This window comes from Fukomys damarensis, unplaced genomic scaffold, assembly GCF_012274545.1.
Source record: "Fukomys damarensis isolate Sample0158 unplaced genomic scaffold, DMR_v1.0_HiC HiC_scaffold_8, whole genome shotgun sequence".
Lineage (NCBI taxonomy): Eukaryota > Metazoa > Chordata > Mammalia > Rodentia > Bathyergidae > Fukomys > Fukomys damarensis.
Window position 1 is genome coordinate 20,858,166 of NW_022900920.1, and position 23,571 is coordinate 20,881,736.

The following is a 23,571-nucleotide window of genomic DNA, read 5'->3' on the forward strand; positions in this document are numbered from 1 at the left end:
TCGGGTCCTTGCGCTTGCAAGGCAGGCCACCAAACCGCTGAGCTAAATCCCCAGCCCCTTTTTCTTTCCTTTTTTTGATAAGGTTAGCTAAGGGTTTATTGATTTTATTTATTTTTTCAAAAAACCAACTCTTCGATTAATTTATTTTCTGTATCGTTTCCTTAGTTTTCCATTGCACTGATTTCTGCTCTAATCTTTGTAATTTCTTCTCTTGTTTGAACTTTGGCTTTTTCTTGCTCTTGTTTTTCTAGGAGTCTAAGGTTCATCATGAGGTTGTTTATTTGAGCTCGCTCTGTTTTCCTAGTGTGGGCATTCAGTGCTATGAATTTTACACATAGAACTGTTTTCACTGTGTCCCACAGATTCCTGTATGTTGTACTGGTATTATCATTTATTTGTAAAAACTGTCTAATTTCTTCTTTAATTCCCTCTGTGATCCATTGATTATTCAGGAGAGTGTTGCTCAATTTCCATGTGTTTGTGAAGTTCCTACGGTTTCTTATGCTATTGATCTCCAGCTTGATTGCACTATAATCTGATAATATAAAGGGAATAACTTCAATTCTTTTGCAATTATTCAAACCTGTTCTGTGAGCTAGTATGTGGTCTATCTTAGAGAATGACCCATGTGCAGTTGAAAAGAATTATATTCTGATTTTGTGGGGTGGAATACTCTATAGACGTCTATTAAGTCCATGCGTTCAAAAGCTTGGTTCAGTTCTAGTATTTCATTGTTGATTTTTTTGCCTAGATGATCTATTTGTGAAAATAGGATATTTAAATTCCCCACTACAATTGTATTAGTGCTTATTTAGTTTTTCATGTTTCTTAATATTTATTTTATATAGTTAGGGGCATTAATATTTGGTGCATATATGTTTATGATTGTCATTTCTTCTTCTTTAATTGTTCCCTTATAAGGATGTAGGGGCCTTATCTCTTTTAATCAGTTTTGATTTGAAATTTACTTTGTCTGTGAATAAGATTGCTCCCCCTGCTTTTTTCTGGGCTCCTGTCACATGGAGAATTGTTTTCCATCCTTTCACTTTCAGTCTATGAGCTTCTCTTTGCACTAGGTGTGTTTCTTGTATACAACATATTGTTGGATTTTGCTTCTTAATCCATTCTGCCAGTCTGTTTCTCTTAATTTCATCAATTGAGGCCACTGACATTGATGGTTTTAACTGATATGTACTGACTTATTATTGTCATGTTATTGTCCTTTTGTTGACTTTTTAATTTTTTGCCTTCTTTTAGTTTCTTGCCTTCCCTATTTGATTTGCTCTGTTGGGCCTCATGGTTTTGTTACCCTCATTGTCTTTCTAGGATATTGTTTAGAATTCCTTGTAGTGCTGGTTTGGTATTCATGAAGTTTCTCAGGTGTTCTTTGTCATGGAAGTATCTTATTTCCCCATCCATTTTGAAAGAGAGTTTTGCAGGATACATCACTCTAGGTTGGAGGTTTGTTTTCTTTTAAGACTTGAAATACCTCACTTCAGGCTCTCCTTGACCTAAGGGTTTGTGTTGAAAAGTCTGGTGTGATTCTGATGGGCTTTCCTTTGCATGTGATTTGTTTCTTTTCTCTCACTGCTTATAGTATTTTGTTCTTCTGTTGGGTTTCTGGGATGATTATTACATGTCTAGGTGTAGATTTTTTTTTTATATAGTGGTCAGAGTCCTATACGCCTCACTTATCTGTATGTCTAATTCTTCCCCTCTGTTTGGGAAGTTTTCTGTCATTAATTCTGTGAATAACTTTTTTAAGTCATTTGTATTTTCTCCTGCTACTTCATGGATTCCTATCAATCTTAAGTTATTCTTCTTTGCAGTGTCTCGGAGTTGTTGGATCAATTTCTCATGATCCCCTACTGTTTTAAAGAGACCTCTCTTTTCACAGTCACTGACTGCAATCTTATCTTCTATATCTGAGATTATATCTTCTCTTTCTTTTATAATGTTGAAAACACTTTCAATAGAGTTTTTAATCTCCTGGGTATCTGTTTGAATCTGTTTTATGGATTCCATTTCTTTCCTATGTTGGACATTCATTGTTTCCCATTTCTTTCTTATGCTGGGCCTTCATGGCTTCTATCATGGTCCTGAGCTCATCTATTTTTTGTCAGTTTCTGTTCTAGAGTCTCGAATCATGACTTTCATTTTGCTCACCATCTCTATGGTTGTCTGGGAAATTATATCTGTTTTGAATTTTTCTAAAGCCTAATTGATCAGTTTTGTTACTTCCTATGCTTTGAGTTCAGGGTGTCCTGGTGGTTCACTATCGGCCTTTTCATCCTCATTTGCCCTACTGTTTGCCATTGGTGAACCGGAAGTCTGTCTTTATGTCTTGCTTAAGTGTTTTCTCACTTTTATTTTTGTTGTTGGGTTGTCCTTGGTTTAATTTTTGGGTTATTACTTAAATCTTCCTGATATAGTTGCTCTTTAACTTTTGGGTTTCTAATGACTCATAGACATTCTCATTTCTTCTACACTAATTTAAAAGCACTTTACATATACATGTCTTTCCTTATCAAGAGTTTCACTATTTCACTTCTGAAGTTTCAGTTACCTACGATTTAAGTTACTCAAGGTCAATTACAGTCTGAAAATGTTAAATGGAAAATTCCAGAAATAAACAATTCCTAAGTTTTAAATAACTTGTATTACAGTATATTGTTTACTTGCTTTATTTTATTATTGTAGTTAATCTTTTATTGTGCCTAATATAAATCTTTATCACAGGTATTTATGTATAGGGAAAAACGTAATATATACAAAATTCAGTACTATCTGTGGTTTCAGGCATCCATGAAGGCCTTGCATTGTTTCCCCACAGAAGAGAGAAGACTACTAAACATTTATTTCCCATGTTCATCAAACATTTTAATCAAGAAGCTAAATACGCATATTAAAGAATTGAGAATTGATAAATTTTTGCATCTCATTCATAACTGCTGAAAAGCAATGAAGGGATTAGTACATGGACTGATGTTTCTATCCGAATTTCTTCTGTCATCATTTGTGAAGTAAAAAGCACTCTCTAGCAGGCTTTGTGTGTTTAATTTTAACTGAGGGAAAACTTTTATGACTGAGTTATAAACCCACAAAACTGGAGTTCATATCGGAAGCCCTCACACTACTAAGTATAATGATACCAGTGTGCATTACCATTTTTAAAAGTGCAAAGAAATCAATGAGCAGATTGCCATTACAGAAACTCATTTTGCATTATACACATCACTCAAGAGATTGATATTTTATGCTTATAAAACTTAACATAAAATTAAATTGGAGATATTTCCTCACTATCTACTAAAATTACAGCCTCAAGCAATACACTGCTAATATGAAACATTTGTTCATCTCTAGTGGACATTTTTTGTATATGATTTATGTGAAAGAAGGCTTCATTTACTTCTTTTTAGATTCAGTAATGAAGTTTCTTGTCTCATATTAAGCCTTGGAAGTGTAGGAATTTCTTTACAACTTAAAATCCCGAAAATATAACACTAAATTCTCAATAAATAGTCAAAATTTAAAACTTGAGGTATTTTCTCCTTGTGTTTATGATTATGTCATTTCAGACATCTGCCATTATTCTATTACCCAAATACATAAAAAGCACCTAAATATCCCTCACAGAAAACACATTTCCATTCTTTAGGAACCAATCCAGAGTGACAATTTCAAGTAAAACAGATTGAGATTTTTCTCACTAGAATCTAGAAAGACTAAACATAATATCATCTGTTTCCCCCCAAAAAGTTAGGCTTAGTTATCAGAATATAAGTAACAATCCATAGCATATAAGAAAAGATAAAATTTATTTCTTCATCATCAATCTAATGCATCATGAATTTACTTACATGTAGCAATTGCTAGCCAGTGAAGTCTTTGCTTAGTTACAAGTTATAGAATACACAAAGGGAAAATAATGTCATTATCTGGAACTTTAAAAAAACACATATGCACTTATTTTTATGTTGAAATCTTTCTAATTTTACAAATTAGCACCATTAATATAAAATTAAAATAGACAACTCTCACCTTAAGCATTCAGCATCATTTTGAGGCTTTTCATTGACCTTTATTCTTTCTGCCTCTAGATATTTCGTAGCACAAATTGCTTCTTTCTCTTCATCTTTAAGAACTAAAGAAAATTCTTATATTAAAAAAGTTAAACCTACAGATTATCTTTATTCACTCATCTGAAAATACTCTTCTTGGTGATTCATGTTAAATATGCATAGTGCTAATTATTATTTTCTATTTTAACATCACAATTATGAAAAAAGATCTTCACAGAACTTGTGACAATAGGAACAGCACCTTTAACAATGATCTAATTACTCTTGTACCTATTTATTTTTTATATCAATAGTGGCACTATATCCCAACCAGTTAATACATTTTATAAGATTATTTTACCCTACCATTTGTTAGCCAATGTATCTATTTGTTAGCAAGTAAACTAAGTCATGAAAGTAATACCTTTAAGTTTACTTTGGAGAGTAAGTAATTCTTGCATCAATTCACTCTTTTGTTTTTGAAGTTCATTTAATTGGCCATTGTCATGTTCCATGGACTTTATTTCTACAAACAATTACAATAACATAAAAAATTACATAAGAATAGACTGAATCAAACAAATGAAATATCTGTTATGATAATATATATCACTGATGAAAGAAACTGAAGATACAACAAAGATAATCCCATGTTTATGAATCAGAAGAATTAGTATCAGTAAAATGCCCATACTATCCAAACCGATATATAGAATTTAATGCACTCCCCATCAAACTTTCAGTGGCATTCTTCATAGAAATAGAAACAAATATCAACTATTCCATTGTTGATTAATTAGAGTACAAAATTCAGTGGGCTTTAATATAGCTCAAATTTCTGTATCTACTAACTTTATTCTGGGACACTCATCACCCCAAAAAGAAACTGCATTCCTGTTAGCAGTCAGTGCCAGTTTTCTCCAGGTCTGCCAGTCTTAGGCAACTACCAATCTACTTTCTTTATGGATTTGTTGATTCTGAATATTTTGCAAAAATGGAATCATACATTCTATGGCCTTTAATTTTTTACCTCTGATTTAGTATGATTTCAAGGACCACTCATATTGTTCCACATATCAGTGTTTATTCTTTATGCCCTAATAAAATTCCATTTTATGTGTATACTGTTTTATAATTTCATTTTTCAAATTATATTTGAGTTATTTTGTCTCCTATGAATAATGCTACCATGAACATATATGTACAAATTCTCATGTGCATTTTTGTTTTCAAGTCTCTTAATTGCCTAACAATGAAACTTCTAAGTCATATAATAACTCCAGGTTAATTTGTTTTTGTTATTTACTGGGGATTGAACTCAAGAGTCTTTGCACTGAGATACATCCTCAGACTTTTTTAGCTTTTGAAACAAGTGTTGCCCAAGCTGGGTTTAAACTTAACTATATTCCTGCCTCAGCCTTCCAGAGGCTAGGATTACAATCATGGATTTTGAGAAACAAATCATATTCCAAAGCAGATGTATAATTTTACATCCCTACTTGTAATTCATGGCATTTCCAATCTCTTTGCAGCCTCACACTATTACTGCCCACCTTTACGATAGCCACATCACTGTGCTTTTGATTTGCAGTTCCCTGATGACTTTAGATGTTTAGTATTTTTTTTTCATGTGGACACTTGTATATGTTTTTTGAATAAATGTCTATTAAAATCCTTAGCTCATTTTTAAGGTGAGTTGTCTTTTTATTGTTGTGTTGCAAGATTTTTATTCTGGATCTGAGTCCCGTATTAGGTATATTACTTGAAAATATTTTCTTTCATTTTTGTGGTTGTCTTCCCTTTCTGGATAGAACCCTTAAACAGAAGAGTTCTTGGTTTTCAATGAAGTCCAATTTACCCATTATTTGTACATATCTAAAAAATTCACTACCACTAGGTTACAAAGATTTACAATTATATTTTTCTTAAGTTTTATATTTCTTTAATCTCTAGTAGCACAAAAAAAGTTTTATATTGTAGCTCTAATATCATTTAGTTAATTTTTGTGTTTGGTATGAAATGCAGCAAAGGTGAGATGGTCTTTGATTCATTTGAGTTATGTTTTGTATATGTTGTGTTCATGTACATTCTTCTGAATGTGGATATCTAGTTATGCCTGGACTGTTATTTTAAAAGATTATTCTTTTCTCATTGATTTATCTTTGCATCATTGTCAAGAACCAACTGCCCATGAAGAGGAATTTATTTCTGTATTCTTAATTATATTCCATCGACCTTGCTTATCCATATGCCTGTGCTACCTTATATTTATTACTGTAGCTTTATATTGTTTGAAATTAGGAACTGTGAATTCTCCAACTCAGTTTTTCTTTTTCAAGATTATTTTGGCTATTCTGGATACTTTGTATTTCCCAGTAAATTTTAGTGAATTGGTCAATTTGCCAAGTTTAGCAAATATCTACATGAAATTTTGATGGGGATTGCATTTGGATCTTTACATAGTACAGTCATTTTAACAGTATTGTCTCCCAATCTACAAACAAGTTTTTTATGTAATTTATTTTCCTTCAATGTTTCCTATAGTTTTTGGTTGCACACATTACACTTTTGTTAAATGTATTCCTAAGTATTTTATTGTTGGTGTTTTTATAAACAGAATTTTCTGAAATTTGCTAACAAATTGTTGACAATTTGTAGAAATATGATTAATTTATTTTATCTTATATCCTGCATCTTTGCTGAATTAGCTCTAATAGTTTTCTTTAGATCTTTTGGAAAATCTCAATACAAGCTCATGCTATCTCTGAATAGATAGTTTTCTTCCCTTTCCAATCTGAATGTCTTTTGGTACCTTCTTTTGTTTGCTTTTCCTGGCTAAAATCTGCAGCAGTGTTGATTAGAGGCAGTAAGAGTGGATACTTTTTTCTTCTTCCTGATATTAGGTGGGAAACTGTCATTATTTCACCATTAAGAATGGCATTAGTTATGAGTTTTTTCATAAATGTCTTTTATCAAGTTGAGGAAAATTCCTTGTTATATTATTAAATAATTTTGTCAAATATTTTTCCTGTCTCCTCGGTTATTTTTTTGTTTTCTATTTAGTTCCCCCCAGATCCCCTCCATTCTTTATTAAGTCTATTTCTCCGCAATGTTCATTTCTTTGAATAAATTTAATAAATAAAAGCAGTTTTAAATTCTGTCTCCTAATTGCATAATCCCTGTCACTTCTGGGTGAATTTTTTTGATCCAATTTTCTCCTTATTCTAAATTGTAACTGTTGCTTCTTCACAGTTTTAGTGATTTCTGATTTGATACAAGCTATTGTGTTTAAAATTCTGTTGAATGTTTGAGTTTGCTGTCTTCCTCTAAATGATGTTGATGCTTATTTCAGTAGATAGATTATCGGTGGATCAGATTCAAACTTGTTTAGAACATTATTATAGGGTGGTTAAACAGTATTCGATCTAAGGAAAATTTAATCCTACTATTAAGGCTAGACCTGTGTGTAATGAAATCTTACTATATCTCCCAGTTTCATGTGAGCTCTTAGCATTTCTCACTTTATTGCTCCCCAGTAGTCTTTCTTTACTCGGCATACTGGAGTTTCCCAAAGCGAGCACAGGTTTATACAGAGAAAAAGACTCAAGGGGACCTCCATGCAGATTTTTCTTTGAGTGAACCTGTCCTTTTAAGTAAATTTTCTGGATGACTTGGCCTCCCTGATCTCCAATCTTTGCATCTTCAAATCAGACCGCTGTGCATTGCTTAAGTTTCTCCTTCCAATTCTATTGTCTAAAAACTGTATCCAGGTAGAAAGCTGACACAATCACAGGGTTTACATCCTTCCCCTCTCTCAAGGATCACAGTTCTGTAGTTTTATTAGCCTCAATACCTAAAAATAGTTTGCCATATAATTTCCTCCAGCCTTCTAATTGTTTGTGGAAGAAAGGAAATCTATGAAATTATTCCTTCATGAACGTAAGTGGAAGTTATCTATATAATATTCAATTTATCCTTTTACCTGTCTCTCTTCCACATTAGATTATAAATTCCTTGAAAACAAGTAGTATCCTTCATTTTAAACCCTCAATTCTTTTACCATGCTTGGCATAGTACATACACAGCACATAGTAGTTACTCAGTAAAATATATTAAATCATATAATTGTCTTTAAATATTTTTGATTATTCACAATCACTTTGACAATGTGGGTAAATAAGTGGACAGTTCTAAGAAAAGAGACTGACATTTATGCTTCTGCTTCTTTTTTAAATGAAAACTTAAAATATAAACACATGCTAATAATAGATGTATCCCATAACACAATCTTTAAGAGATGAAAAAAAGACACAATATTTTAATATTAGTTGATTTATTAGATATATGATGATGAGATATTTGTATGAATAAATCTTAGGTAAGAATCATGGAGATATGTTTGATTTAAATATTACTAAGATGGAGGATATATTATTTTTCTTCATCCTGATTCTTTAGGTTAAGTAGTCTGAGGATTGATTTTTTTTAAAGAAAAAAAATATTTCATTTCCTAATGAAGTTTATAAAACTGGAATAAACACTTGCCATGTGGTGATAATATTCCCCCATTTTCTATTGTCTTATTATTTTATTTTTAAATTTGTAGTTTATTGAGCTAAAATTGATATAGTGATTACTTTTAATTTATTTTACTGCCAAAAATTCCAATGTTTTAATCAATAGCTATGTTTTATGTCTATGGATATTAAGCCAAACTAAGACAATCAAAATTCATCCCCTTCTTTAACATGTGAGTTGTCTTTCTTATATGTACACTGCCAATCATTAGTGGATGTACATCTTATCTCAACATCCAAGAAAAGCCAATTCACCAATTGGGAGAAATAAATAGGAATATTTTAAGAAAAATATTATGACAATATTACAATCATCATTTTGAAGCCAAAACAATGTTTTCATCTATGAATTACCAGATATTAAAAATGAATAAATATTTAGTCACTTCACAAATACATACTGAATGCCAAGTAGTCCATGTTTAATCGTTTGAGCCAAAAACTTTGGAATCAACTTTAATGCCTCTCTTTTCTCACACCCCAAATTTAGTCCATCATGAAATCTTGCTCATCTATCTTGAAAAATATATCCAGAATCCGAATACCTCTTGTCATTTCTATTGCTACATCACTTACCCAAGCTAATATTATTTTTCATCTGGACTACTGCTACTGTCTCCCAGGTTTTCTGTTCCTCATTTTGCTTCTCGTAAGTGTTCAATAGTAACCAAAGTAACTTATTAAAGTGTGAGACCTTTCACTCCTTTGTTCAAAACTTTCTGATGGCTTTTAACTTCATTCTAATAAAAGTCATTAGACTAGCTCACAAAGTTTTAAGTGACCTGAATTCTTGTCATCTTTCTGAACACATGGCTCTCCTTTTTATTCTAAATAAATTAGGCTCTTTGCCTTAACTCAAAAACAGATGAAGCACAATCTCTCTTTAAGGGCTTTGCATTATCCCGGATCAGTGAAGTGCTCTTTACCCAGATACTCATCTGGCTCATTTCCATACCAATTTCAGGTTTTACTCAAAACTATCAGTGGGGTCTTCTTTCCTCCTTTATCTCCTAGCCCTCATGCCTCCATCTCTATCTTTTCTACATGAATGTAGGATACATGAAGGCAGAAGTTTTCTTTTTCTTTTTTTCTCTGGTCACTATAGTTAAGCCCAGTGCCTGTACCAAAGCCTGGTACAAAAAAATTATACAATAAGTATTACTGAGTAAATGAATGAATACAGAATGCAAAGTTCAGAAATACTGTACCTCTATAAGCAAAACATATAGTTCCTACCCCTACAGAAATTTATACTTTAGTTGGGGAGACAGATGTGAATCAATAAACATACAAAGATATAATTATATTGCTCCGAATAAAAAGTACAGAGAGCTATGAAATAATATAGCTGGAGGAACTAAGATAATATGAGACTAGAGTGGGGGAGGTAACACAGAAGAATTTCCCAAGAAAGTAATACTTAATCATAGAGCAGAAGAATGACTAAGTTAAGTAATTAAAAGATAAGAAAAGGCTCCCAAATACAACACATTTAAGGCCCTGAGATAGACGGAAGCATGAAATAAATGGAAAGCAAAAGAAGCTAATGTGCCTTAAGCACAAAGAGCAAAGGTTGCTGTGTAAAGCTGGAAGGTAGAGAGATTATAAAGATGACAAAACATGTTGAAGTTTGCTATGTCTATAAAAAAATTTTTGAACAGAATGTAATATAAGAAGCTCAATGTAACAGTGGGTAAGAGTAATATCTTTCTTATTAGTACATGTTTATAGTACATAATGTTTACATTCCTTGTGAGGAATTGGTATACATAATACATCTTCATTCCTTTTTTTCATTCCTGTTCCCTTCCTCCCTTCCCCTTCCACCAATAAATAACATATTTTTAAAATATATGAACAGCAATTTGGCAACGTCAAACCATACATAGAATCTAACTATGGGGTTGAAAATTGTAAATTGGAGAATACATCTGCCAGTGGCATAAAAACATTGTGGAGTACTAGAAATTAACAAAAACATCTAAGAAGAGTTAAAAATGAAGTTATTAAAAAAACAATGTGATGGGCTGACTAATCACCATTAAAAGCTAAAAGCTAAGTGAGAGAGGTCAGAGGGAGAAGCTAAGGGAAGAAAGAAAAGAGAGCAAAAATTCGACTGTCAGAAAATAACAGATGTAGTGGCCCAAATTCAAAGATGGAATAGAAGAGCAAATACTGATAGGCAAGAATGGAAACTAAAGCTGCCAGGGGAAGGAATAGCTCTGATATCTGCTCAAATTTGAACTCCTTTCTCTGCCTCTACTGTCAAGGAAAAAAGTCATCAGAAAAAATTTCACAAGTGAATTCTTCCAAACCTTGACAGAACAAATAATTTTAATATTTACATTTTCCAAACTATACAAAGACGCATTTGCATTCCCTTTGTAAAGTCAATACAGCACACATAAAAAAGGTTAATCTCACAAATATGGATGCAAAAATATGAAACAATATCAAACAATTCAGAAATATAAGACTATGAGGACAGAACTAAGTAAGGTTAATGATAGGATATTTATCAATAAAATTCACTAGGTGATCATTTCAAAAAAGGGCAGGCTGGGGGACTGGGGATTTGGCTTAGTGGTTCCACTGCCTGCCTTGCAAGTGCAAGGGCCCAAATTTGATCCCCAGTACCAAAAAAACAAAAGCAAAACCAAAAAAAGGTAGGCTGGGGAATAGAGGCAGGGAAGAGGAAAAGAAAGTAGCAGAGGATAAAGAGAGCTTCAATCTGACACCGTGATTAATAAAAAAACTCTAGAAATATTTCAACAAAACTTAATAAAAAGAAAAGGCATCTAATATTGGCACTAGTATTCAAAAGCATTCTAAAAATACCAGCACATGTAATTGATTTTAAAATTGTAATTAACATTAGAAAACAAAGTTGTAATTAGCTGAAAGTAACACTAAAACACATAGAAAACTCAGTAAAACTGATTGTGAACAATAAAATAATTCAGCAAGATAGCTTGCTGGAAAATAAGAATATGGAAAAAAGTGGTTTACCTATAAATAAACAATAAAGAGTAAGAAAGTGTAAAACAATGGCAAATAGAATGGAAAAAATCATCAAAAAGATGAAAGTAGGTTTCATCCTAGGGACGCAAGGATGGTTCAACATGTGCAAGTCAATAAATGCATTACATCACATATATGGAAACAAGGACAAAAACTATATGATCATATCAACAGACGCAGAAAAAGCTTTTGAAAAAATCCAACACCCATTCATGATAAAAATGCTGAAGGAAATAGGTATAGATGGGTCTTATCGCAACCTGACAAAACTCATTCAGGACAAGGCAGTGACTAGCATCTTACGAATGGGGAAAAATTGAAAGCATTTCCCTTCAAATCAGGAACAAGATAAGGGTGCCCACTATGACCACTCCTATTCAACATATACTCAAAATGTTAACCAGAGCAATCAGGAAAGAAAAAGAAATAAAAGAGACACAAATTAAAAAGAAATAAGTCAAATGATCATTGTTCATAAAGGATATGACCTTCTACATAGAAGAACCAAAATATTCCACCATAAGACTCCTAGAATTAATAATCACACTCATTAATGTAACAAGCTACAAAGACACAAAAATCAATAGCATTCCTGTGCTCTAATAATGAATTCCTTGAGAAAGAAATTAAGAAAACAATACCATTCACAAAAGCATCATGAAAAATTAAATCTTTTGGAATTAATCTAACCGAGGAAGTAAAAGGCCTGAAAAACAAAAACTACAGTATTCTGAAAAAGGAGATTGAAGACAACATCATAAAATGGAGATATCCTCTGCTTCTGGACAGGCAGAAACAAAATTGTCAAAATGACCATACTACCAAAACTGAAACACAGGTTTAATGCAATCCCAATAGAATACCAATAGCATTCCTCACAGAAATAGAGAAAACATTCCTACAATTCATATGAAACCAGAAGAAACCCAGAATAGCAAAAGCAATACGAGAGCAAACCATGAAGCATCACAATGCCTGACTTCAAGTTATACTATCGGGCTAACAACAATATGGTATTGGCATAAAAACCAGAGAAGTGGATCAACAGAACAGAAGAAAAGATGAAGAAACAACCTCAGACACATTCAGCCACCTGATCTTTTAACAAAGGGGCCAAAACACATGCAGAAGGAAAGTGGCCTTTTTAACAAATGGTTCTGGGAAAATTGGATAACCACTTGCAGAAGTTTAAAGCTAGACGCATATCTCACACTTTGTACTAAATTAAAATCAAAATTGATTTAAGATCCAAATATTAAAACATTTAACCTTTTGGAAAATTAGGTAAAATTCTTGAAGTTATGGGTGTAGGCAGAAGTTTCTAAACAGGACTCCAACTGCAAAAGAAATAACAGCAAGAGTAAACAAATAGGATTACATCAAATTATAAAGCTTCTGCACAGCAAAGGAAACAATCAACAGAGGGAAGAGACATCTTACAGAATAAGAAAAAACACTGCCAGCTACACCTTGGACAGAGGACTAATATCTAGAATGTATATATCATATACAATTATTATAATAATAATTATATATATATAAAATAATACATTATAAATAACTAAAAAATTTAGACCCCCCTCTCCTAAAATAAAGAACAGAATAAGTTGGAAACTGAAACCAATAGATACTTCTCAGAAGAAATACAAATAATAAATACATGAAAAATTGTTCAACTTCCCTTACCATTAGAGAAATGTCAATTAAAACAACACTGAGATTTCATTTTATTTCAGAAAGTATTGTAATCATTAAGAAATTAAATAACAAATGCTTGTGAGGCTGTGGTAAGAAAGGAAAATCCCTTCATTGCTATTGTAATGTAAACTAGTCCAACCACTATGGAAACCGGTATGGAAATTAAAAAAAAAAAAAATAGAAATTCTTATTACAGCCTCCACAGTGTGGAGTTGGACCTGATTTAGATGAAGAGATACTGGACTTTAATCTACTGCCTTAAAAGAATCTCTAAAGTTTGAATCTGTAAAATATTTTTTATTTTCCCCATTTCTGTCTACATTAATCAGTGATAAAATCCTGTTGTTCTTTGTTAATCTCTAATTCACTCCTTCCTCTCCTTGGCAATTGCTTTACTTCAGCATTTTATCACAGACTGCAATAACCTGCAAACTACTATTCCTAAAATGAAATTCACCTCATTATGTAACTTTACTTCCCAGTTTATACTGGATTAATGGTAAAATGAGATTATAAACACCATTTCGAACGCCTAATAGAGCTTCCATCACACTGCACTGTAAATACCTGCTTATGTGTTTGTTTCTTCCACTTTTTAATTTCATATCCCCATGACCTATAACGGTAGCTATGACATAACAGATAGTAAACAGATATTTATATTGAATGAATGACCAAATGCTTGTGTTACATGTACCACTAAATAATCTGAGCTTGTTCACAATAAAAAATACATATTCACTAATTCATTACGACAATTAAGACTAAAGTGAGAGATACAATTATGTAATAACCCAATTTGTTAAAAGGGTTAAAGTTATAGAAAATTAATTTGTTCAAAATAAGTTATTTTTATTAATTCCATTCAAATAAATATTCACACCTTTTTTCAAAATGTTTGCCTGGTTTTCTAAGTCAAATACTTCAATCTTGACACTTTGTTTCATCAAAAGCTCTCTTTTCTTTGTTATTTCATACTCATTATTAAAGTCTGTAATTTCCTTAATGAATTTTTCTTCCTCGTCTATCATTTTTTTCTTTGTAGTTTCCTGAAAAAACAAAAACACAGATCAAATATAGGTGTTATTTGCATTAAATTTTTCTTTAATGATTTAAAATACAACCATTTGGAATTATTAACAAAAAATATAAAATTATATTTCCTGGTATACTAAAAAATGCTTCACTTTTAGGTAATGCTATTAAAAAACTGAAGTATAATAACAATAAACTATCAGCAGATAAAATATTTATCTTTAAAGTTTTAGAATTATTATGATAGAAATTCTAGGACTCATTGTACCTGTGTGTGTGATTTAAATTTTATAACCACTTGTCATTTTGTCATTACAATATAAAATTAAGTAGTAAAATAATAACCAATCTTAAAAATTAAAACTACACTCAAAGGACTATAACTTTGCTGGAAAAAATAGAAAAATTAACAAACGAGGATAGCTAAGGAAATATTTTTAAATGTAGACTGATGAAGGCACAATTATATATGAACTGCAAGATCAGTTTTACACAACTGTCTATATTTTATGAAATACCAACATGGTGAGAAAGTAAGTTTTCAAAATTTTGGACAACACAAAAACCTAAACATTTTGATAATATTATAACTTAAAAATTACTATATTTTTTATTTTTTCTAAGGGATGCCAACCAATTATGAACCACACTGAGAAACTTCCCATGTCATTCAAAACCACTGTATCTTCTGGTTCTGACTTCTGAACTGTATTTTTAATATTTTTACATGTATTTTCTTTAAAATGTTATCTAATCAGTCATATTTCCAAAATGGCACTGTTGCTCACTTTGTTGGTTCTGATTTAAGATAAAAAGATAAAGTAATATCCACATTTTCATTCATATCATTAATATTCCCAAAGTATGAACCTTTCAAATCATTAAAGTCTCAATGTATAAGCAATTGAAATCAGTTTTACCCTTTCTTTAGGCTTTATTATAATTGCATATAATTTCTATATTATGTCCCTGTTAACAGAATTCTTTCAAACTATATTAGTTATATTACCAATTAGTTTTAAATAGTACTTAATATATTTCCTTATCTGTATAATACTGCTAATATGAACATGGACAATTTTCTAAAAGTACGCTAAGTATATTAAAGAGTTTCAACATGTTTATTGAAATGGATTTTTCTAAGTGGTTAGACTCACAAAGGTTTGGAGAAGTACATTCCTTTGGTTTGTAATTTCACTGTATTGTCTTTCTAAGGCATTTACATACGCTTTTAGAAGCTGTAAGCGGGAGGATTTTTCAGAACTCTGCTGAACCTTCAAAGTAAAAAAACAAAAGAGAGAGAGAAATCAGAAACAAGACATTTTAGAGCATCTTATATACTCCTAAGTGAAATAAATAAGTCACACATGTGTAAATACCGAATAGATTCCCTGGTGTGAATAATCTGCAATAATACATAAGATCCTAGTAAGATTACTGACATTTAGAAATGGGAAGAAAGGAGCTAAAGGTGTAGGGAAGGTGGGATGGGTAGGGGAAAGGTAATAAGGGAAAAGAAAAAAATGTGAGATAATGAAAAGATGAAAATAAAGTGTTTGTAGATGGAGAGGGGAGGAGGGGGTGAAGGGAGGGCAGGGGTAAGGGGAAAAAATGAGAATCAAGACTTGTCATGTAGAGGTACAAGATCCCAACAATGAATGTAACTGTACTGTATCCCTAAAATGTACCAATAAACTCAATTAAAGCTGAAAAAAAAATAGAGTATCTTAGTTAACAGATTTGCATATGACATTTTCTGCATTAATCTTTAATATGCAAAATAAAATTCACATGAAACATCCTAGTGTACTTATACTATCTATATAATTACAATTTTAAGACTTCTCCCAATAAGACCATTAGCTCTTCAAGGGAAGGAAATATGCTTTTCTTTTCCTTGCATACCTAGCAGAGTTCTTGGTTTAAATACCAAAACTTCTTGACTATACATATTGAAATCTGTTAAATTTGTGTGAAAGAACAGTTTTCTATTCTCACAACTTATAATGGAGAAATTACACAATATGACAAAATAATGGGATGGGATGAGGATGCAGCTAAATGGTAGAACATTTGCAAACTCAACTCCCTGAGCTCCATTTGCAGCACCACAAAGTAAAACAAGTAAAATAATGACATAAAATATACAAAATACAGGCAAAAACTCAGTTCCATGAATATATCATGCAAAGCATAAACCTTTTAAGTTTCTCAAACAGGTTTTAAGCATTCATTTTCCATTATTCTTTTCTTGTAATTTTGGAGGGTGGTTCAAGATGCTTTTTTATTTCCAGAACCTACAACAGGGAGTTAGCCATGCTGGCCTGGTATAATCTGAAGACCTTTCCACCTTCTCTTCTAGACATTCACCCAACAAATTCCTTACAAGCAAGATCAGAGACCAAATGGGATGTGTCTCAATGTGTGTGGGGGAAGAGGACCTCTTATTTGCTTACTCCTCTCAAGAACTCATTTTTCATTTTAGTACCTCGTTTTGTGCTAGCAGTAACAGATATAACAAACATTAATACAGTGGACTCTCGAGTCACAACTGGCCTTGACATATGAACAACTTGGGTTATGATCACAATTTTAGTTTTAACTTATGAATGAAGTCTTCAGCTACAACCTAAATACTGGCTGGTTGTGCTTCCAATATGGTTTCAGACACAGATTTAATTAACCCTTAAAGAGTTCTGGAAGGAATACCACAACATCCTTTCCTGTATGGGGTGAGTTGAGAAATCCAGGGCCAATGACTCTTAGGACACTGAGATCTGCCTATTTACAGGAGAGAGACTTTGAAGGCTATGTAGAGGAACCTTAACCTTCAATTGACCAACCTGAGTTACAATCAGCCCTTACAAATTGAGTTTGTAAGTCAAGGGTCCATTGTATTAGATATGTTAACTACCATATTATTTTATTTGGGCTTTAAACCATGGTACTTACTGAGACATGAATATTGAAATGAAAGTCAGGGAGCTTTGATATATAAGTTAAAAATATGCTACACTGAAAATAATTTTTCTGCAATGTTCAATACTAGCCCTCATAAAAAAGCATCACTTGCAGTTTGGAGGTATTCCTATCTTTACAGAAAAAAAGAAAAAATATATAAATTCAACTTAAATTGCAGAAAATAAGATTTATGTTACTTCTAAGAACTTTCTCAAGGACAGAGGCAGGGTGTGAAATGTCTGTCCCAGAAGATACTGAATAGTAAAGGGCCAAGGAATAGTCTAGTCCAGAGGCAAAGGTTGTCTTAAAAAGTATTTTGATATATGACAGCTAAAAAGTCCTAGAAATACTGGCATTTAAAAAAAGTAGCTGAAATAAAATAGAAAATATGATCTTACATTTGTAGAAGATTACAGTACATCTGCCCACAGCTACAGTACCTGGTGCTATTCTCAACAATCCAACTTTAATAGTGACATCAACAGATACAGATTAGAGAAGTACAATTCATATGACTAAGTAAATTAAGATAATACTGTTAAAATTAGAGGAAGGAAGAATTAAATAATTGGTAATTCATTATCTGAGGAAAAGGAATTAAAACATATGTCCAAATCTATCAAATCATGCAAAAACCAAAAAGGGCAAACAAGAGTGTGATACTAACTTCTATTACATTTAGAAGAAGAAAATATTTCCGGGGTATTTGATGTCTGCGCAAATAAGATTAAAATAATGTCCAGAGAAGTTCAATCTTTAATCTTTAGTCCCAAATGCAGGACTGAAATCCAGATTTTCTGACTTCCTTTCTTCTAAATCATGATATTAACATGGAAATATTATAATTATTTTAAAGAAATGAAAAAGTAATTCTGGTACAAAAACAAACTTTAGTCTCCCATGATCATGTAAGTTGAAAGTATATGCATTTATGAGACATTTTTTATTTTTTATTTTTTTGGTACCAGGGATTGAACTCCACTCCTTGCACTTGTGAGGCAGGCAGTGGAACCACTGAGCTAAATCCCCAGCCCAAGACATTTTTTAAAAATCATCAAATATTAATTCCATCACAGTTTATGAAAAGGCTACATGTAGTACATACTTCTTAGAATCACTATTATGAGCAGAAACCATGTCCAAAACTGCTTCAGAGACCAAATATTGGGTTAGATAAACTTTGGTTTAATCTATTAAGGTATTTTAAAAATGATGCTCTTCAAAATCAAAATTCCTGAATTCTAATTCTTTTTCTGATACTGACCTTTTATTAAAAGACCTGTGTCAAACACAAAAATGGAGAAATATTACTCATTGAATCAATTCTTAAATATGACTTGAGCAAATTTATTATTCAAATTCAGGAAAATTTTATGTTAAGGACTCAGAAATTAGCAGCTTTATTCTAGGTATCAACAACTAAGAGCTAGGGATTTCCACTACACTTATGTCTTCTTTCTTAAAAGAGTGAAATAAGTATTAAAGAGAGCTACAAGGGATGGGGATTTAGCTCAGTGGTTCTGCCTCCTGCCTCACAAGCACAAGGTCCTGAGTTTGATGATGGGTACCAAAAAAAAAAAATTTTTTTTTTGTTTTTTTTGTTTTTTGAGACAGGGTCTCACTATGTAGTGGAGACTGACCCGGAACTCACTATGTAGCCCAGCCTGGTCTCGAGCTCACAGTGTTCCTCCTGCCTCAGCCTCCCGAGTGCTGGGATTACAGGGGTGCGCCACCACACCCGGCTTTAAAAAATTTTTTTAACTAGAAAAAAAAGAGAGAGAGAGAGCTACATAACAGAATGCGCCACCACCCGGCTTTAAAAAATTTTTTTAACTAGAAAAAAAAGAGAGAGAGAGAGCTACATAACAGATATATTGATATTTACCATAATGTGAAAAATGAAGCCTACACACCAAAACTGAAAAATAGACAATTATAATTTTATATTTCACATATTAAAAGAAACAATTTTCTTTCCAGAAAATTCTGTTAACAATCCATTTTGAAGATTTTCTGTTTCTTTGAACTTATTTGTTTCTCTTCATTCTCTTTCTTATCCTGCTTTTCTTTTCACATTTTCCTCTTTTAATCAAAACCCAGAAAGTCCTAGAGAGCCGATAACTGCAGAAAGGTTATAGTAACATTAATTTTTAAATTTACTTAAGATTTATGATGAAAATACTTAATACAAAAAGGTCTTGGCAAGTAGAGGAAATACTATTATAGAGAAAATGGTGGGAGTTTGGGAAACTAAAGTCAAGAAAAAGCAAGCACAGGTGCCTCCAATATGCTGATTCACACTGCTGAGGACCTCATCAGGTTAAGGCTAGAGTCTTCATATTTTAATAGAACTAAAGGAATAAAAACATTTGGATCTGCCCAGTTCTTCTCTGTAAAGTATAAGTTATTAATTCTTCAGGAATAGCATTTCATACTACCAATTTATAGAACAGCAGATTATTCCTTTTGTTCTTCCTGTATACCAACTAATTTCTTAAATTGCTTTTCTATGTTTATGTATTTGAAAAACAGATATGCTGTCAAGTGAAATTTAGGTAAATATAACCCTTAATATACTGACAGAATCATTTCACCCAAAAAAAAATCATCACCAGAAATCTCTCTTAACTCATTAAAAGGTGATGGGCTAAGATCAGAACAAGAAGATGCTATAAGAAATTTAAAAATTGTACCACAAACATGACTTCTAAATTCATTTCTCTGAGTCAGATTTGAATTGAAGAACTATCATATCCATGGTATTTTGAACCATTTGTTTTATGATAAATAGAAACTGTTGACTCCATCCTAAGTTACCAAAAAGTCCTACAAACAATACAAATAAAAGGATGGAGAGTTCCTAATGACAGGAACACAAAGGTCTTATTAACAGCTCTGCCTTCTGACTAGAAATGAAAATATTTGCATGCAGCCTTAAAGGTGCATTCTAGAATCAAAAAGGCCAAGGTTTGTCACAAAACAATTCTGTTTTGAAAAAAGTTTCATTTATAATAGTGCCAACTCCCTTGCTAATTCTGCTTCTCTCAGCTGTAAGTATTTTTTTCTTTTCTCTGTTTTATTTCTCTTGGGATATTTGATTTTTCAGCAGAGTTACAGTTTTTCCTAGTGAGCTGACTTATCTGGCCAAGTAGGTCAGTTTTAAACAAAGCCACGTTTTGTGACTCTTCACAAGATTTGCTGCCTGGGTGCCTTTAGGTATTTTTGTAGAAGAAAATTTTGAAAATTGAAAATGACTAAGGATTTTAAATTAATGCTTGGATCCAAGAAAGCAAAATACAGAGCTACAGAACTAGTCTTTGTTGTGTCTGCTGTTGTTAAAAATAATCTTAGCCTTAAAGAACTTACATTTTGCTGATTAAAATTTTTGGTCAACAGCATAATAGGTAACTTCACATTAAAAAAAAAAGAGTTGTGTAGAAAATTTCAGATTCTTAAAATTGTAACAACTGAGGAAAAAATGTGGTTGTTAAAACTGATAGACATTTTGAATATTAAGCACATCAATGACTATTATATTAACAGCAGATGTTAAGGTTTTTCTCGAAAACATAGGTTTTCATAAGTATGTTTCTCAACCAAAGACACAATATTTAAAGAGTAACTATGACACAGTAATACTACTTTTTCAATCTTCAAAATGGCTTGGAAGGCTTTACATGATCTGTACTCTTTTGACTCTGAGAGAGGGAAAGAGGCAGAGACAGAGACAGAGACAGAGACAGAAACAGAAACAGAGCAATCTAGGGTACATATAATAAATTTTAAAAGTGAATTGTTTAGAAAAAATATATATGCATTTAACTTTGAAATAAAAATCTATGAAAATACAAATTGCATGGCAGAATTACAGGTGATTTTCAGTCTACAATTTACTTATGCCTATTTTTAGAGTAGTTCACTAAACATGCATTACACTTCATAATTTAAAATAAGAGTTATTTTAATTTTGAAAGAAAACCTACATATTCACCAAATACAATGGTAAAAGCCCCACACAATTTTCCAGGAATACATCTATTCTTCTAGTAGGGAAATAAACACTTCTAATAAAATTGGAGTTAAAGGAGCTCATAATGAAAAGAACACTTTGATAACACTTTGGAGTAACAATCTGATTTATTTTCTCATTGTGGTGATCCCATATCTACCTTTCATTCTTTCTCTCTTCTCGTGGAAGGAATTAATTAGAATTTTAACCAGTACTAGACTATATTTGGAGCCTTGGAACTACTCAGAATCAAAGAACCTAAGGTATTTCAACTTACCTTGAAATATTAATCCAGGCAATAATAATTCATAAGGCCATATAAGCACTAAGTCTTACGTGAGAAATTCTGTTCAGCAGCTTTGGGATTACACACAGGCACAGAGTAGCCTTCTTGCCTCTGACTTCTGCCACTCATCTTTTCTGAAGTCATCTGGTATTTCAAAGTTCTTAACAACAGAAATCTATCCTTTTCAAAATTATCCCTGCACTATAAAATTATTTGTCCTCTTTTCTTAAATAAAACTTCCTTCTCAAAAGCTGCTGATCTCTACTAATGTGATTAGGGAAAGAACAGTAGAAAAAATTCTGACATGTGAAGGGAAGTTTGCAATAATATTTCTGAAAAGACACTGAGGAGATAAGGTAACTTTGAAATAAGGTAACTTCTTTGTCATTTGACAATTCATATAGCAGTACTTTACCTATCACCATGTCTACCTGTTTATTCTGTCAGGATATAAAACAATGCAATACTGAGGTAGAGGTTTTCATGTATGGCTTTTGACGAAAGAACTATAAAATGTCAAGACTCTTTAAAGCATACATTTTTCTACTCATTAAGAAAACTTGGCACATGATCAAGAGTAGATCATATCTTAGGCAAGTAAAGCTACACTACAAGAATACTAGAAATTGGTTGAGATAAACTCTATCAACTCTTGTTAGCTCTAAGAAGACAACTTGCTCTTCAAAAATCAAAGAAAATAAGAACAAGACAAAGAAAAATTTATACACACACAATGTATGTGTGTGTGTGTATATATATATATGTATGTATGGCATCTGTTGGTAAACTGACCATCTGAACAGATCTCAGAGTAACATGAACCCTATGAAAAATAGGATTAACAGATTAAAAAAAAAAAACAAAATAATCTAACAGAGTATAGGGAAAGGGGACCACATCTCTATATAATAATTTATTACTGGACGACAAGAAAAATACTCATTAGTCAATTGCTTGATGTCTCTAGAGGATGTAAACAAAAATTTGTCCATAAAAAAACAAAATGAAGAAAATAAGAGTAAGATAAAAATACAAGCTGAGATAAAAAAGGAAGACAAAAACTTACAGAAATGTAGAAATAAAGAAGGTAACACAATTTAAATTTGCAGAGCATTAAAGCATAAAACTAATAATGTAGAAGATGGAATCAGTGATAAAAGTATAAAAAGTTAATCCCAGATTGTTGAGGACTAGTAGTCAAATAACAGAAAATAATACATTCAGAGGATAGAGAACTACAATCTAAACTATAAAAATGGGGTCACTTGAAAAATAAATTGTAGTATGATAGTTGAGAGTAAATAAAATCAGAGGATCACTGTTGGTCAAAACAAAATGGATATATCTCTTCACAAAATTAGAATTATAAATAAAAATGTTAAAGCAGTCAAGGAAGAAAAATGAACAAAGCAGGTAACCTAAAAGGGATTTTTAAAAGCCAGGCTGACTTCAGTATTTTTATTTTGCTACAAAAATTTTCAAAGACAATAGTTCTACATCTAAAAAAATTTCTAAAAGTAGGTTTGACTCAAGATTCCATATACAGAGAAGTTGTCATACAAATTTCAGGTATTAATATTTTATAAAACTTTAATTCACATAAGCCTCCTGAGAAATACTTGAATAATTACACAGAATCATCTAAAAAATCAAAAATTAGAACACAGTAATAAGAAATTGGTGGTATTAAAATTTTTTGATGAAAAAATCTGATTAGTATGGCAGTATAAGCAAACAAAGGGGAAAATACTTTCTACTCCAAATATAGAGAAATTCTGAATAAAATACATTTTAAATATGAATTGCTTACATAGTTAAGCCAAACCATAAGGGAAATCTTCATGCCAGAAATAAAGAGATACAATGGGTAGTTGGTATGTTAAAATTCAGATCCATGTGGGTGTATCTTTCAGTACAGTG

At 31.8% G+C, this 23,571-nt stretch overlaps 1 protein-coding gene across 11 annotated transcripts in view; it reads right to left on the reverse strand.

The window, feature by feature from the left end:
* Positions 1–23,571, reverse strand: part of Ccdc172 (coiled-coil domain containing 172) — a 111,474-nt gene that overhangs the window by 59,714 nt on the left and 28,189 nt on the right. For all 11 annotated transcript variants that reach the window (XM_033761400.1, XM_010634556.2, XM_010634552.2 and 8 more), the window contains 4 exons: positions 15,553–15,669; positions 14,244–14,409; positions 4,489–4,590; positions 4,045–4,147 (listed from right to left, as the gene is read on the reverse strand). In XM_033761400.1, the coding sequence (XP_033617291.1) occupies positions 4,045–4,147; positions 4,489–4,590; positions 14,244–14,409; positions 15,553–15,669 (488 nt within the window). The remainder of the gene's footprint in view (positions 1–4,044; positions 4,148–4,488; positions 4,591–14,243; positions 14,410–15,552; positions 15,670–23,571) is intronic.